This window comes from Arvicola amphibius, chromosome X (genome assembly GCF_903992535.2).
Source record: "Arvicola amphibius chromosome X, mArvAmp1.2, whole genome shotgun sequence".
NCBI lineage: Eukaryota > Metazoa > Chordata > Mammalia > Rodentia > Cricetidae > Arvicola > Arvicola amphibius.
This window is the reverse complement of record NC_052065.1, coordinates 17,048,946-17,066,525: the sequence shown is the minus strand read 5'-3', so window position 1 is coordinate 17,066,525 and position 17,580 is coordinate 17,048,946. Positions and strand designations below refer to the sequence as shown.

Below are 17,580 nucleotides of genomic sequence, written 5' to 3'. Positions count from 1 at the left end.
TCCATGGCAATACTCTCTAACTGAAACAAAAGCCACACAGGCAATTTTAAATTTTCTAAATGCTCGAATAAAGAAAAGTAAAAAAGAATCAAGTGAAATGATAGAGAACATCGTATTTTATTGAATCAAACACATACAAAATGGTATCATTTCTATAGGTAACCAATGAAAACGTTATTATGGAATTTTAGATCCTTCTGTATATGGAGTCCTTGAAATCCACTGTACATTTTATACTTATAGCATATACACATTCATCCCAGAAATTACTTATTATTAGCTACGGAAGTCATTTACTTAACGTCTCTTTGCCCCACCTTCTTCAGTTTAAAAAGAAGAATATTCCTGCTAACCTTATACAGCTGGACTGCAGTGGAAAATGTCTATAAAAGCTTTAAAATAGTATCTGGGAGCTGGCAATATGAGTCGGGGTAAAAGCACCCGCTGCCGAGGCTGCCCACCTGATTTTGTTCCTGGACCCAAATGGACAGAGAAAACCCAAGGGCTGCAAGTTGTGTACACACTCACACACACACACACACACACACACACACACACTCAATTAATTAATTGTAACTTAATTACAATTAAATTAAAACAGTACCTGGAAGACTGTAAGGGCTCAGTAACTATTAACTATCACAATAATTATCCATTTATTTTTAAAAAGGAGTTAAAATAACAATATGTCATCAAAGTTCATAAAGCAAATCAATGTCAACTCTACTTTTCTGTCATTTAAGTAGTTATCTACTAAGCTAAGCAGGGCAGCTAAGAGCAATGGAAAAAATCTTATTTTTACACATTTAAAAAATCCAAACTTCTAGACAAATATAATTTGGGAGTCTGTCCAACATGCGACGTTCTTCAAAATGGCAGCTTAGAGCAATGCCATCCAGCTGTGTTATACTAACTGTTCCAACTTCTTTTAAGGTCCAGCCATCCCTATTATTTTTTTATAATTTTTTAAAAAAAAACTTCTTTATAGTTTATGTATTTTGTGTATCTGAGTGTTCTGTCTTCATGCACAACAGAAGAGGGCATCAGATCCCATCATAGACAGTTGTGAGCCACTATGTGGTTGCTGGGAATTGAACTCAGGACCTCTGAAATAGCAACCATTGCTCTTAACTGCTGAGTCATCTCTCCAGCCCCTGCTGTAATATACTATCTGTGTCAATAGGTGAATAATGTGACGTATGTCCACTATGAAATACTTGAGATTGTTTTGATGCCTTCTGAAACACAACAGGTTGAATATTCTTGGCTATATTTACACAATGACCAGACCCGGGAATATACAGTCTTTAGTCAAACATTTAATTGTGATCCTCAGGAGACAGAAAGCAAAGATGAAATGCAGAAGCCAAGGCCAAATTGAAGGAGCGGTGGCTTTGGCTTCAAAGAGTTTGATTTCTGCCTTCAATCTTGAGTAACTCACGACATGGCCCGGGGCACTCCAGAGCTGCTGCAGCTCACTTTTAAGATAAGATCTATTAAAAAAAAAAAACAAAAGCACGCAAGATAACACTTCTGGGAGTCTCAGCTCCCTTGTTTAGTTCTCTTTAAGTAAGTTTCCCTGGAGGGATAGTGAATATTTATAAAGCTTAGAGACTAGTAAATGGTAAATAATCATTATATAAACAGAATACTTAGGAAAGCAAATAAATGGCTGTCTATCTGATATTGATACCTGCTACCACTGAAATCTAAACAGCCAGCACAGCAGAGCCCCCAGCTTTCGACTAGGTAACAAAGTCTGGAATGAGAGGACACTGACAAAAACAGTAGGGACTTGATGAATCACATTCAAGAGCTCTCCAAATTCTGCTCCAGCTTCCCTATATCTGGGTTCCTCCGTTCTAGCCAACACCGACACTATTATTTACAAAGAATTCTTTGTTGCAGAGGGCTGGCCAGTACAATATAGAATACTTAAGTAGCTTCCTGATCTTCTACCTGCCAGCAACACCTCTCCACTGTTGTGAGAACCAAAATGTGTCCAGATGTTGCCAAATGTTCCTAGAGACCAAAACCATCCATGGCTGAAAACCGCTGCTATGGACAGTCTGCTGTAACTAGCCTCATTTCCTTGGGAATTAAGTCGATACAAGCATCAAGTCTCAAGGTGTCACTGTTTATGACACAGACTCAATAATGCAATATGCAACTTTAACAGGGAATCTAGGTTGTCAAGAGGCATCGCTTTTTGAGTTATTTTGCAATTACTACACATACCAATGTATATTTTTCAGACAAAAAAAATGTTTTCACAGAAATGATGACTTTTGTAGCTAATATTTGAGATGAAGGTAATTAACTTTTATAACTCATGATCTATTTTTGTAATGAGTACACTGGCTTTAATTTACCTAACGAAGTTACAATATACACTACCCATCTCCCACGCCTCTCTCCTCATACTTCCTGCTTCCCACTAAATGTCTCATGTGCTCCGGCTCCCACTGGCTAGGCCCTATACTCAGCCATTGCTTAATCACTGCAAGTTTTACTCAGTGGACTTCAAATGCTACCTCAATACAGCTGCCAAACTCCTATGGCATTTGTGTTAGTTACCCATCCACTACCAGAACGAACACCTGAGAAGAACCAACTTCCATCTGATTCTGGTTCATACCTATCGGAGGTTTCAGCCAATGTATGGCTAGCTCACTGTGGTAGGCACAGTGTACACATGGCAGGAGCACGTGACAGAGGAAGCTGCTCACTTCATGACAGCAAGAAAGTGAAAGAGAGGAAAAAGAAGAGGCAAAGATCTCAAAATTCCCTTCAAGGGCATATCTTCAAATCATCTAACTTCCATTCTGACTACCTCAGGGGCTCTACCACCTCCCTATAACAGCACAGGCTGAGAGCCAAGCCTTCAATAGGTAGGCCTTTGGTAGACATTCCAAATCCCAAAATAAGCAGCATTCCAAAGTGCTCCTGAATGCATCTCCAACATTATTTTTGTTACAGTTATTTGTGCAGGTGTCTTTATTTCCTTAGACTAATTTTTTTTTCTTCTTTTTTGCAGGGGGAGCATTGTCTGTTTCTGAATCTTCCTACCCACGTATAAAGTAACGTCTTACAAATACAAGATAGTCACAGAATTACTTAACTTTAGAAAGAACAAAGAATTCTGCCATCGAAGTAGAGTCTACTTATTCACAGAGTATGTGTTCAAGATCCCTGACCTTTCTTACATCCTTAAGCTCATTCTGTTTGCTATGAAAATCACAGCCTGGGCTGTAGGGTGGCCCAGCTGCTAGAGGTGTTCTTATAGTTCTGCTCACCTCCAGAAATAAAAGACTAAGAGGATGCTAATAGGAAGTTGACTTCTGCCCTAACTAGCCATCACACCATTTAGAGAAGCAGGAGAAACAGGATCTTCGGCACTGGACTTCTAGAGCACGGGTTCTTTAATGAGGTTGCCGTGGACCCATGCTCCACCAGTTCCAATTGTAAAAGAAAACTCAACCATTCCCCACCCTACTCCCTGACCCTTAAATAGTTGTTGTTAAGATTAAAGATAATCCACATGAGGCACTTCAACCTATGCATGGTAAGTGCTCAATAAATGATAGTTGTTTATTATTAGTATTATTACTCCTCTTTCTTGACTCCCATATTATCATTATTAATACTATTATTAGGACTTCTCTCTCTTGACTCCCATCAAATCAAAATATTTTACTGTGGGGTGGGAAATACATTACCCAAGACAGCCAAATATAGGTTTTTAGTGCAATAAAGTCCAGGCTACTTGCAGCTCAGGTTTTCCCTTTGTCCTCTGTCTCTGACTGCCCATAATTCAGCAAAGGATTAGTCAAGTCAAAGGGACATTCAGATAGACATCCCTTCAACTTCTTGTGTCACAGGCCAAAGTCCTCCTTTGGAGGCAGATGGGTCAAATAAAAGCCCCCAAATAGTTGAAGGTTTAATCAAAATCTTACAAGGCAAACATTAGGCTTTCATATTCTCTATCTCAAACATAAGTTTATACTTACATTTCATCTCAGGTCCTTAAGCAAACAGTTTGAGAAATTTTAACTTAAAGAGCAGAACAATATTCAAATTGAACAAGAACAGCCACTATCATGGACATTGACACATTCAATTTTTAACTTCTTTTAGGAATACATTTACTATGCTACTTATGAATTAAAACACCCCAACCTCAAACTAATAATATAAATATAATTCTTTCTTTTTTCTTTCTTTTTTGTTTTGTTTTCTTCTTTGAGGCAGGGTTTTTCTGTGTAACAGAGTCCTAGCTGTCCTGGAACTTGCTTTGTAGATCAGGCTGGCCTCGAACTCACAGAGATCCGCCTGTGTCTGCCTACCAAGTGCTGGGATTAAAGGCATGTGCCACCATGTCTGGCAATTATTTTGTTTTTAAAAGTTAATTAAAAAAACAATTTTTACTTAATTTACTCTTACCTTTTAAATCATTAATAGTTAACAAACATTTCTCCCAACGTATCCAGCTACAATAATCCATTGGTGGCTTTTCTAGAGGCCATTAGTTTTTGGATTTGGCCTCCTGTACCTCAAACTGACCTCCCACCTCAACCATTACACCACGTTTCTTTTCTCAGCATAGGTTAACAGAATTCAGGAAAGAGTCCAGAAAGGTACGGGTTTTCATGCGGACTTTGTTATTTGGAGATATTATAGACCAGGATGGTATTAAGTCAAGTAGTAAACAGACGCCAAGTGAAAACTGAAAATCCCTAACCCTGTCACCTCTAATCACCAAAGCACCTAGGAAGTGATTCTTCTGCAACATTCTACACATTCCAGAGCATATGTATTTACACATGCATACACACACTAAAAGGGCTGGAGGTGTGAAGAGATCAGTGGCAGAGTGCTTACCTAGCATGTGCGAGGCCCTGGCTTCCATCCCAGGCACAAGAGATGGGAGGAAGGCAGTGGAAGCAATGGAAGGGGACACTTAAAGTCATGTCTATCTTATAACACCCCCCTCTTTGAGTTGTACAAATGGGATCCTATAATTCTCAGTATCTGCATCTTTTTTTTTCCTACTTACTTGAAATCCCTTGACTTGAGAGGCTGAAGTAGAAAGATTAGGAGTTCTAGGCCAGTCATGGCTACAAAGTGAATTCAAGACCAGCCTGGACTACATGAAGCCCTCTCTCAAAAAATGTATTTTAGGTATCACTCCCTATTGCTATAGAAATATACTTCACTCCTATACACTTCATCCCTTTAAATTACACAAACTGTTTCCCATAGTGGATATATACCATAATTAATATACCTGGCCTCTAGTAATGGATATTAAGATTGGTGTTAGTGAACCGGGCATGGTGCCACAGGCCTGTAATTCCAAATCTGGGGAGACTAAAGCAGGAGGAGCCTGAACTCCAGAAGTCACAGGTGGCCCACAGGTTGTCAGACCAAAGGGAGGGTAGTTGGAAGGATCAGAAGGTTTAACATTGACAGCACCAAAAGATGACAAAATGAGGTAGTGAACAACCTTGAAATAACTGATGTTCAGGTAGTTGCTTTTTAAAAGCAGATTCACTGAACATTTTACATTTTCAGAATGACTTCCAAGTCAACCAAGTCTAACAATTTATACTACCCTCAACTGTGCACAGAAGTAGGCCTTTAAGTCAACCCTCAGGTCTCAACTTCCTGAAGTACCCTCTAAATTTGCATTTGGATGGGGGCAGAGAACAAGGAAAATCACAGCAGGGTGTACCAGCCACAACTAAGATGCTTGGTTGTAAACAGTTAAAAAAAAACTGTTAAATGATGTAACCATTCGATTATTGTGTTAAATAATTAGTTCCCTATTTCTGCTTCAGGAAGTAATAGCTGCTTGGTCTTTCTTCCAGAGTGCCCTCGTAATTAACAGGTAAGTTATTCTTTTTAAAACATGAACTAGTTAACAAGATTATTCCCCCATATAACTCATTACATTCTATACAGTGATGCCTACAGACATTTGCCATCACTAGGAAACCTTATTCTCTGTAACACTAACAGAATCTCTCAATTAGATCATATTATGTGGTAAGTATACTGATGTGTTAAGTTCTTACATATTCAAAATGTGTCTCCTTTGCTAATGCGTTTCCACTAATTATGGGTGAGTGGGAAATACACTGTATCACACCATTATGTGGCATTCCTGGTGTTAGCGATAATTATGGGTGGTGTTGCCAGGGGCCTTACAAGTTTTTCATCTAGACTGAATCCACTGTCTAAATCTTACAATCGAAAAAAAAAAATCCGTCGCTTAGGAGCTGGATTAGCACAGCTATTACTCACTAAAGGAAGGTTCAGTAAGCACTACCTTCAGTGGATGGTAGCTAGCCTAAATGCGCTCTGTTTGGGTAACAGAAGTACTAGATAAATACAATTAAGGCTACACGCTAGAGTACAGAACACAGCCGGCGAATCAAAAGGCTGGTTTCACCAGAGGACAGGTATGTTTGGAAGTCTGATGGCCGAAAGAAAGAAGAACTCAGTGTCCAAAGTACCTCACACACCTGTAGTGACTATCTCACTTCTACCGGATGGTCCCAACCTTGGATCACTTTCATTACTCTACACTCGAATTTCTAGGGTGTTCTACTTCTCCTGGTAGTAGTCAGGACAGAAATCCTAGAGAAACACAATGAAATACCACTTAATGCCAGGCAGTTTTGAGTTGAAAAGCATCGAACTATGACACGGCAAAGATAACGGCTTCACACTATCAACTACTCAATAGATTCTTTCGTCTTACCACAGGTCTATAAATATCCGGGGCATTAACAGACGCTAGGAAGAAGAACGTACCAATAGCGAAACTCTCAAGTCCTGCCTCCCCCTCCCCATGACACACAGAAAGGCATTGAGTGAAACAGGAAGTTCTGAATCATAATTCTGGTTAAAGCCTAAGAACTTATCTCAAAAATGGTAGCATGACGACAAAAACAAATCCCAGAAACCTTGGTGAAAAGGATTTTTTTCCAGACTTAAAGGGATACTCTTCACTGTAACCAAGGCACAGCAAGGAAAGATAAACATTGAGCAGCTAGCCCAGCTTGGTGATGGGTGCACGCCTGCAATCCCATCCACTCAGGAAGCTGAGAAAGGAAAACCAAAAGTTCAAGGTCTGCGTGGGCAACTTAAGGAGATCTTGCCTCAAAGTGAAAATAAGAAGTAAAGGGAAATCTGGAGCCATAGCTCTGTCGAGTGCTCTCACACAGTCTGCCCATGGCCTCAGATTCAGTCCTCGGCCTCCATCCCTCCCACACACACAATCAGCAGAGCTCCGAAGGCAGCAATACAACACAAAAGGGATAAGGAGACAGGTGGATCAAAAACAAAAAAAGAACCATTATCACAAGCCCTGGGGTCTGGTTCTGGCTCTAGGTACCCTGAGGCAGCTGTGTGGCCTAGACTGTCTCAACTTCTTCCTTTGCAAGATTAAAATCTGAATGGGTCACAGGCCAACCACTTTCCAGATTAAGAATGTCCCCTTAATAACTTACTTCATTGTTTATCCCACAGCTACCAATGATTCCATGATTCACTCAATCACATCCAGACTTCTGTGAAGCACGTATTATGTATGTGTTTGGTAAATTACAGTAGCAAAGGCTAGCTAGCATTTGTAAGTTGTGAACAATTTCCAGGCAATGGCGAGAGGGCTATAACTGTAAATGGCCTCATTCAATCCTTCCAGTAACCCTCTAATGATGGCAACACTGATCACTGCTAATTAGCAGCTATTTTTACTGAGCCCATTTTATAGGTGAGGAAGGTGAGGCACTCACGACTTCAAGAACTTGCCAACAGCTAAGAGTGACCGAGGCAGGATATAAAAGCAACAACTATCTCCCAAGACTACATTTGACCCTTAATGAGACAACTTAGTCTTTTGGAGTTGAGGTAATTTTAGTTACCAAATGGCAAAGCTGGGTTCAAAGGCAATCATACCAGATACCAGGTCCTGGGTTTCCTCCATAGCTGCATGCTTGGGAAAGAACAGAGTAACAAAATTTCCTTTACTTCAATACTTGCTATCAAAATCCCCATTCTCCTTTCATTTCAAACCCTCTGGTGAGTTGTAGAAAAGCAATAAAGAGATAAAAAATTCCTTTATTTATTTGTATTATATTTGTACCTTATTAATATTTTTTTAATTGACAAAGAAGTCAATTCTTAGCAGGGTGGTCGTGGCACACGCCTTTAATCCCAGAACTCTTGAGGCAGAGGCCAGCAGATCTCTGTGAGTTCAAGGCTAGCCTGGGCTACAAAGCTCCAGAGTTCCAGGACAGGCTCCAAAGCTACAGAGAAACCCTGTCTCGGAAAAACAAAAACAAACAAACAAACAAACTCAATTCTTGAGCACCTGCCACAGGGAGGCACTTTGCCAGACAATAAAAGCCTGCTTCTCACTGGAGAATCAAAAGGATGCTAACATTTTGGTCAAGAGTCAGGAGCAGATGGATTTTTCTAGGTAATAATGACCCAATTAGCAAGCCAGACTACCCAGACTTCACACCAAACCTCTGTAAGCAGCTCAACTGCTTTGTAACGCCAGCCTGGCCTTCCATGTGCTAGTCAAATCACTGAAGCATTTGAGTGTTTACAAATACACTGTGAGCGGAAAGAAAAGATATAAACCTACAAGGTCTAAACTTCTAGTTTCTTTGCAGTCGAAGCCAGCAGACTCGTTTATCATTGCAACGACGCATTTTATTATAAGCTTCCTCTGTTTTCTTTTTCCATATACAGGACGAATTATGCTACTTTTCATCAAATCCAACGTCTTTTCCCATTTTGTTTAGCATAATCTCTTTGTCTCCACTTTCATGCCCAAGGGTTTTTCTTTTTTGAAGGATCAACTGTAGAGACAGCCAAAACTTAAGAGTACTTGTGGAAGTATTAATAGCAAAATGCCTGCTCTTACCAAACTCACCAAGACCTGATTTCTCCTCGTACTCAAAGGTGTGAGGACAGAGTGAGTGGCACCCTGTCCAGACACACGAAATTCAGCCCTGCTTCTTAGAGGCATTCTTTGCGAATCCACGGACCTTTCTGTCTCATTTCCAAATCACTTCTCAGCTGCTTTTCAAAGTAATAGACATTAGTTACATAAAATTTGAAATATAAACTAATGTATAAAAAAACAGAAAAATGTAAGCATAGTCATTAGTCTTGATTTTTTTTTTTAGACAAGTCTTACTTTGTAGCCTAGGATGGCCAGAAACTCTTATTCCTCCTGCTTCAACCAGTCAAGTGCTGAAATCACAAGACTGTCTCACAAATATTCAGCCATTAGTCTTCATTCTTAATGGCCAGATACTATACTAAATAGAGCTGCCATAATGTATTTGCATTCCCCAGTATTGAAACAATAGCTACTTTTTGTACTATAAATATTTTAAGGTAAAAGGTATATATATATGTGTGTGTGTATTATTTCCTTCAGAAATTAAGTTTTTAATTAACAACTAATCATGTAATAAAGTAAAATAAAGTAAGTTTGTCATTTGTTTTGGGTTTGGGGGGTTGGGACAGGGTTTCACACACTGTAGCCCAGGCTACCCTCAAAACTCCATGATCCTCTAGTCTCAGCCTCCCGAGTGCTGGGATTGCAGGCATGTGCATCTCAGTATCTTTTATTTAATACTGCTTTGCAGTGATGGGGACAGAACCCAAGATCTTATATTTGCTAAATATATATTCTACTAATGTGCTACACATATTCAGTATTTTTGTATGGATACTTTCAGGCAATTCTTGTTTGATTTTTGTTGTTTTGAAATAGTGCCTCACACTGAAGCCCAGGCTAGTTGGAACTAGGTAGCCCAGGCTGTCTTCAAAATCATGACAATCCTCCTGCCTCAACCTTCCAAGTTCTGGGATTATACTGAGAATATAAAAGTATACCACCATGCCTGGCTTTCCTTTCAGATTTTTTTTTTTTTTTGGTTTTTCGAGACAGGGTTTCTCTGTGGCTTTGGAGCCTGTCCTGGAACTAGCTCTTGTAGACCAGGCTGGTCTCGAACTCACAGAGATCCGCCTGCCTCTGCCTCCCGAGTGCTGGGATTAAAGGCGTGCGCCACCACCGCCCGGCTTCCTTTCAGATTTTTATTAGTATTATGCATATATGGACACAAACACATACATTAAAATGTGATCACACTATTAATTCCAAATCATAACAATAGTTATTATGCATTAAATCCACATATGAAACAGGTATTTTCCCTGTTTCTAAGTTGATAAATAAAACACATTATCCCTTTTAGGACCTATAGTATTCCACTACATGACTGCAATAGAATGCAAATGTCACCAATTTTCCCAACACAGAAAAAGCTACAGTTAGTATCTTTATTCACACATCATTGGAGCACCATCTTTAATTCTTTCCTTAGGATAAACTCAAAAGAATCGGGCAATACGACACACACCTTTAATCCCAGCACTCAGGAGGGAGAGGCAGGCAGATCTGAGTTCAAGGCCAACCATCTGGTCTACAAAGGGAGTTCCAGGACGGCCAGGGCTAACAAAGAAACCCTGTCTCAGAAAAAGAAGAAAGAAAATTAACTACTTGCAAACATTCTTCACGTTTCCTTCGTTGGCATCCTCCCTGGCTGTGTGTGAGAGCAGCTGCTTCTTCATGCTCTTATCAGCTCCGAGTCTGCCACTCCTTTGGAATCTCGGCACAATTACAGCGGAGAGAACTGCAGGCCGTTCTAACTCCCCTTTCTTTCACAGCCACGGAGACAGTGCATTTTTTCATGTCTCCTGGCCATATGAATTTCTCCTGCTATGCATTTTTCCTGGTGTATTTTCCCCCATCCATTGCATGGTTTTCTAGTAAAATATTCATTTTTCTTCTTTCTGTGTTAAACACAATGAACTTTAGTGTGATTTTTCCTAGGTTTCTCATTAACTTTATGGTTTGTATAGTTAAGTTTTAAATTGTTATATAATTATTAATCTTTTTATTAAATCTACCTTTGCTATTATGAATGTAAATATCTACCTCAAGATTATGTCATTCCCTATTTTCCAGTTCTTTTATCATTTCGCTCTCTTTAACTTTTAATTCTTTAGTGCACCAGTTCCCAAAAAAGATTAGACATCAGAATTGCTCACAGAGCTCCTTTAAAGGCGGGGTCTTAGGACTGAATTCCAATGGTGGGAGGGGGTAAGACCTAAGCAGAAATAGGTTTTAAAGCACAGAAAATTTCTATAGCCTCCCTCCCTTAGTACTAAAAACTATTTGAATCCTCCTAAGTTTATGTAGATATAATTCTTTCTCAAATTACTTCAGCACATTCTTTAGATAAACCATTTCATTAATTGGAGCTGTTACCTTTTAAATTCCAGGAGGCCAAGGTCTTTAGCCATATCCCTAGCTGACCATCTGTATCTGTTTTTCCTAGACCACTGCATCTGTAGGGCCCAGGATACAACTTGGGGTCAGTAGACACTAGTTATAAAGAGCAAGCCCTCTTTATAACTTTAACCAGCTAGTCTCCTCTTCAGTGCTTTCTTAACCATTAGACCAAACCCCATGATATTCTTAATGCTGACCTTCATCTATCAGAAATATGAATGTGCGCTCAGCATACTGTATAAGGCTGCTGGACTACATATTAGAGGGCTCCGTTGAGTTAGGTCTAAATAATAATGGTGGCCGTGCAGAGGAGGTATACGAATTCTGATCAGATACTCCATGAAGGACTGGGCAACAATGGCCCAAGAAACTGAAAAGATCTGCTAGTTTCAGCTCTTAAAATCCCCCAACGAGTTACCTCCAGAAACTAATGCAAAAGCTTCCCTGAGCTGGGGACAGGCCCACACATTCCCTCTTCTGTGAACCCATGAAAAGGACAACAGAACAGAGAATCTGGACCCTCGGTTTTAGTCCTGTCACTAGGACCTGCCACTATCTGATCTTGGGCACCCTGAACTCTTAGACTCTAGGGCAGAGTTACATGTTTCCTAAGAATCTCTTCAGATCAAAATCTCTACTTGAAGAGCCACACTGCCTATTAGAGAGCAGGACTGCTAGAGACAACCTGAAATTACCTCTACAGAATGGGACTCCGGTCCCATCCAAACCATAGTAAAACACTAGTGACAGGTGACAGCAGCAGTAGCAGCTCTAACTAAATTATGAATGCCTGTCCACACTAAATATCTCATGATTGTAACGTAGGCACGCATTTCTACAGTACCAGGCTTAGGTGTTCGGCATAAAACTCAACTCATCTTCACAACCTTATATAGTAAGTTCTGCTCTCATTCTCATTTACAAAGGAGGACAACTGAGTCACAGAGGGTTTAAATACCCACAGCTATCAAGTGACAAAGTCAGGAGTTCAATCCAGACTCACATGGCTAACCTGTGACTATCATTTTTCCTTCAAAAGTTACCCCCAAAAGTCAATAAACTGCAGTGATCCTAAATGCTAAATTCTGTAGACCCCTTCCCTCTTAACAAAATGAGTTTTCAGTTGATGTAAAGCAGATCATGTGTCGGAGCCTACACTCATAAAATATGGTACTAAGAAAATATGCAATGTGATTTATTTATTAATAATTGTTAATCATTAAACATTACAATATTTTACTGTCAAACAATACATCATTAACAACTAAAGACATCTGCACAAATGCAGAGGGAAACTACACACTTCATATGCATCACCAGGAACAAAAGTAGATTCTTTCCCGCACACACTCCAGGCTCTACACTATTTCAAAAATGCCTTTGAAACATCAACCTGACAGCCCAGAGGAATCAAAAGGAACCAAGCAGGTCAAAAGTTTAGCTCACTATTTCCATCATCCCCTTCAGCCACCTCTCGTGTTCCCCATCTCAGAGAACAAACGGCACCACCAACTCCCATGCCCAAGCTGGCTGTCAGGCCACGGTCAGTTTTTGTTAGATCCAGCCGCGAAACATCCTGGAGCTCCCCGTTTTCTTGCCAACCTCACTACCCTCGCGGCTCTTCCCAGACCCTCACTATATTTCCCCTAAGGCACAACTTGAGAAAAAACGTCTCAATGAGTCCCAGCCTTTTCCTGTCTCCAGTAACACCTCGTCTCCGCACTACTGCCAAAGTAATCTTTCTACAACAAAATCTGGTTGTGTTACTTCCCTCTTTAGAATCTTTGTGCCCAGGATAAAGTGGAAAAGCCTTCCTAGAACATATAAGGTTCTTTATTTTTTGCCCTCCAACTACCTTCCTTGCTTCATCTCACAGCAGGCAAACAAAGCAAGCTGGGAAGTTCCTGAACAGTGCGGCTCTGTCTGGCTAGATCGCAATTCCTCTCATGGATCCATATGGCCACCTCCTACTCATTTTTAGAGCAGCTCAAACCTCAAAGTTCACCATGCTTCTTCTCTAGGCTTGCATCTCATTTTACACCTCTCCCTATGGTAATACTTGCTTAATGCGACACAGTTTATTCAGAAGTCTGTCTTTCCCAGATCATGAGGAACGCTCCAAGTCTCTGTGCTTTACTCCTGTCCCTGGTTTGCTTGTTGAATGAAAAGAATTTCTCAGGATTTAAGTGCATACACAGGCACACGCACACAAGCACATATGCACACACACAACACATGACATACATGTGGATGTCAGAGGACAATTGATGAGAGTCTGTTCTCGTCTTCCATCACGTGAATCTCAAGGATAGAACTCAAGATATCTGGCTTGGTGGCAATCACCTTTACTCACTAAGACATCTCATCGGCCCTGCACTGTGTGTGATAAATACCAAAGCCAGCATACAAGGCAAATCCCATTTCAAAAAATACCTTTAAACTGACAATCTGTGTTTACCAAAACTGCTTGTTACATTTGTGTATGTACATGTTTTAAATCATAAACACATTTCTAAAAGATTCATTAAAACCACAGACAAATGTAGCCTTTGAATATGCATAGATATTGAAGCTATTTTACTCATTCCATGTAAGTGGCCCCGAACCTTTTGTGGGTCATAGACACAGCTTGGTAGTTCTGTCAGCCATTCTTAAACCCACATTTCTTCTACGGTGATCATAAGATTGCGATGAAAATTCTGATACCATCCTGAAAAGCGATGCCCAAGCTCACGAAAACTAACAACATTGCATATGACAAAAACTGACAACAAGAGATGTAATTTACCAGCCGAAACACTGCTGAGCTTTGCTCTCAGATTTATAATATTAAAGTGAGCATTTTCCTTCTAACACCAAAATATAAGCGTAACACTCAGTGAGTCTTTTCAACTGCCAAAACCCTAAGAAAGTCTTTATTGAGAACAGGAAGCTTGAGAGGCAGCAAAGTGTGTCTCCCCTCCTTTCGAGAATCTTACAATACAAATTTGCTTGAAACACATGAAAACCATAAAGGAAGAATCATCTCACACATAATCCCCAGGAATACATGTTTAAGTGAAGGGAGGTCTTTGAAATGCTTCTGGCATAACATTTGTCTAATTCCCCACTCACAGCCACTTGAAAATCATTGGAACTTCAAGCAACAACAGCTCTTAAATGGATGTGCATTGTCCTTGCAAAGAAAGGGTTAAATTAAAGAAACAGCTGGCTGCCAGCCACTGGCTCTGGGGGTTGGGTGGGGGTGGAAGACAGCAGGAGGAAAAACCAGTTAGAGGAATAAGTGCTAATTTCTTACCCTGCCACATGGCCATCTTGTACCTATCTTCTCCCACGCTGGGGTCACAGGCTCAGAGCTTTCCAGAGGCCCCCAGTTTTGAAGGGGGATTTAAAGGTAGGTGGAGATGAAAATGCAACTGGCTGGTTCTGCTTTCTGCAAGATTCTAAGGGCCCACACCTGGAAATGTAAACAGGAAAAATGAAAATCTGAAAAGAAAACAAAGCATTTCAAATTCTTGAAGATGATCTCCTGCCTTCTGGACCTCTCTTTCAAAGATAGCATCCACAAGCAGTGTCACGTTTCCCCTCCGCAGCAGGGTGTTGCTGGGGAAAGAGTGGAGCTACAGCATCAGTTAATATCCGCACCCACTGCTGTACAATTGTGTATGAATCACTGGAGCTTCAGTAAACGAGTAGTGGTTGCTTGAGATAACCATTGCGTGCTCCCTATCTTAAAGTTCCACACTCAGAATTCTTTCTCTGCCCCCAAAGCATTTCGTGTTCATGAAGAAATCAATAGAGAAGAGAGCAAATGCTGTGAATAAAGTTTTAAAATAGACCTGGCATATGAAAAAAAAAGAAAAGGAGCATAATAAAAAGTAAGAAAGGACGATACCCTTTGGGACAGGGGTCTTCCTTCCCACTTTATTTTGGACTTTCCTCATTTTGCAAATTTCCTATAGTGAACACATCATATTTGTCTGTAGAATGAGGGAAGGAATCCAGGACAAAGAAAAATATAAAACTAGAACATTAATTTATGTACAATCAAATTAATTCCACTACCTCTCAGTGTTAGGTTTTCAAATTCAGGGCTGATGAGAAGGCTCATCAGGTAAAAAAGGGCTTGCTGCCCCAGCCTGAGTTCAATCCCTGGGACCCAAGAAAAGATGGAAAGAAAGAACTAATGGCATAGAGCTGCGCCCCCGCCACACACACACAATACAGTACTACTAAAATTTTAATCTTCAAATTCAGTCTTAAGACAATACTGTTTCCAAATATATAAAAGGAGCTAGGAATCGAAGGAAAACCTAAAGGGTGTGATTGCTGGTCTTAGTTCGGTTTGGAAGTTTAATATAGTAAACTTTATCCATTTTTAAAAGTTTTTAATAATTTATTTTCCATTACTCAGCATTAAAAAAAAAACCCTCACTCACTTTTTTGGCCTGGTGAACATGGAGGTGAATTTCTACTTCCATGGCTTTTATATAACCAACACACGCAACTCTGAGGCGGAAAAGCTGAAGCCAAATGCAAAAGGCTAATACTAGTTTGAGAATCATGTTGGCCCTCTTTAATGACCTCTTTTTCTGTAAAGAACAAAAAGGTTCATGTGTGCGCCAGTCCACAAAACGCCAACAAAGACCGGCCTTTGGCTGAGGAAAGGTTCCTGGAGTCCAAGAAAAAGAGAGTTTAAGAAACTTAAACTCCAAGGATGAATTCACCAGGAAAAAGTGCTCCGATGACTGATCTGGAACATGGCACAGTTTATTTTAAGTTTGTTTTTTTTCTGCCCTTCTCCTATTTTGCTTACAGTTAAGAAGTACTGATCAGTGTGTTTGTGGGCCAAGGGGAAATGTAACAACTCTGAAATTCAACCCGAAAAATTACTAATACATTTATAAAGTATGTGTAAAACGGAGTCTCACTGGTTTTTAATGCTTCAACTTCTGGTTTCCCTCATTTACTCGGTGCAGCTTCCACTGACGTTATCACACGGACTCACGTCCAACTCCAGGCAACAGATTTGTTCTGCAACGTCCATAAAGGTAAAAAGTGCGTCAAAGTTAAACTAAAGCTTTCTTTCCATTACTGGGAAAGGCACTGGAGCGCAGGGCTCCAATGCCTGGGAAGCAGCAGTTTAGCGCTTTGGGGAGCAAAAGGGAAAATGCACATACACCAACTTCTTTGCCCAGACCGTCTGGACTGGACTTCACTAAGACCCACGCGAAACCCTTGGTGGATCCAAAGCATAGCGAGCAGAAGCCGGCCTCGGCTGCAGGCTTTTTCAGCGAACGCCACCCACCCCTGTCCTCTGGACAGGCGTCGCAGGCAGCCGAGCTCCCCGATTTCAAAGCTGGGCGGGCTTGGCGCCCTTTGGCAAGGAAACTTCGGGCAGCCTGGGGACCCTGCCCCGAGAACAGGGCTGGGCTCCCAGGGAGATGCCGCCCCACACTGGCTGGAACCAGCCTGTCCACCTCCTTCACTGGCGGCCAGACAGGGGACGCCAGCTCCGGAGACCGTGGTGGCAGACGAGCGCTCTCCCCGGCTCGCTGTACCGGGGGCTCCTCGGGTGGGCTGGCGGCCGGCGGCCGGGGGAAGGACCTGTGGGGAAAAGGGAAGCCCATTTGCCTTTACCTGTCACCGAGGTCCGGCGCGGCGGAGCCCGTGGTCACCGGCGGTGGGCAGCGCGCTCAGTCGGCTCTGGCGTTGCACACAGCGAGTAGAGCGAGCGCCCCACGTAGCCGGCAGAGCTTCATTCACACAGCCCAGCCGGGAGGAGGGGGAGCGGAGCGGGAGCGCGGCTCATGTGACAGGCGCCTGGGAGTATCAGCTCTGCCCAGACGGCGTCTGCGCATGCGCGCCACGAAGGACCCTCTCCTGGCACCTCGGCCCAGCCCGGGGAAAACCGCGGCCGAGAAGCAGCTGCTGGGAGGAGTTTCAACACGCGCAACCGCAATAGGGGAGCTGGGCTTGCAGCCATATTTAATGAGGACTGGGCGGATCCAACCCAAGTACTGGGCGTGTCAGTTGCATTCGGAAAAAGCAATGCTCCACTGGGTTTCATTGTTTGCAGATTGCCTACCTTGGTTTTGCTTTTGTCTTTAGAACAAACTGTTTATCCTGAGCGTCTTGCCCACGGCGTAATAGTAGAAATACATTACTAATAACAGCAGACCACATATTTAAGC

At 41.5% G+C, this 17,580-nt stretch overlaps 1 protein-coding gene across 2 annotated transcripts in view; it reads right to left on the bottom strand.

Moving 5' to 3' along the window:
• Window positions 1–17,223, bottom strand: part of Clcn5 (chloride voltage-gated channel 5) — a 165,239-nt gene extending 148,016 nt beyond the window's left edge. The window contains exons 1-3 of one of the 2 annotated variants that reach the window (XM_038316606.1): window positions 17,027–17,223; window positions 16,318–16,420; window positions 14,685–14,843 (exon numbers count right to left, since the gene is read on the bottom strand). In XM_038316606.1, the coding sequence (XP_038172534.1) occupies window positions 14,685–14,700 (16 nt within the window). In that variant the 5' untranslated portion in view covers window positions 14,701–14,843; window positions 16,318–16,420; window positions 17,027–17,223. The remainder of the gene's footprint in view (window positions 1–14,684; window positions 14,844–16,317; window positions 16,421–17,026) is intronic. The other variant, XM_038316605.1, reaches the window with a different exon arrangement.
• Between the last annotated feature and the right edge of the window lie 357 nt (window positions 17,224–17,580).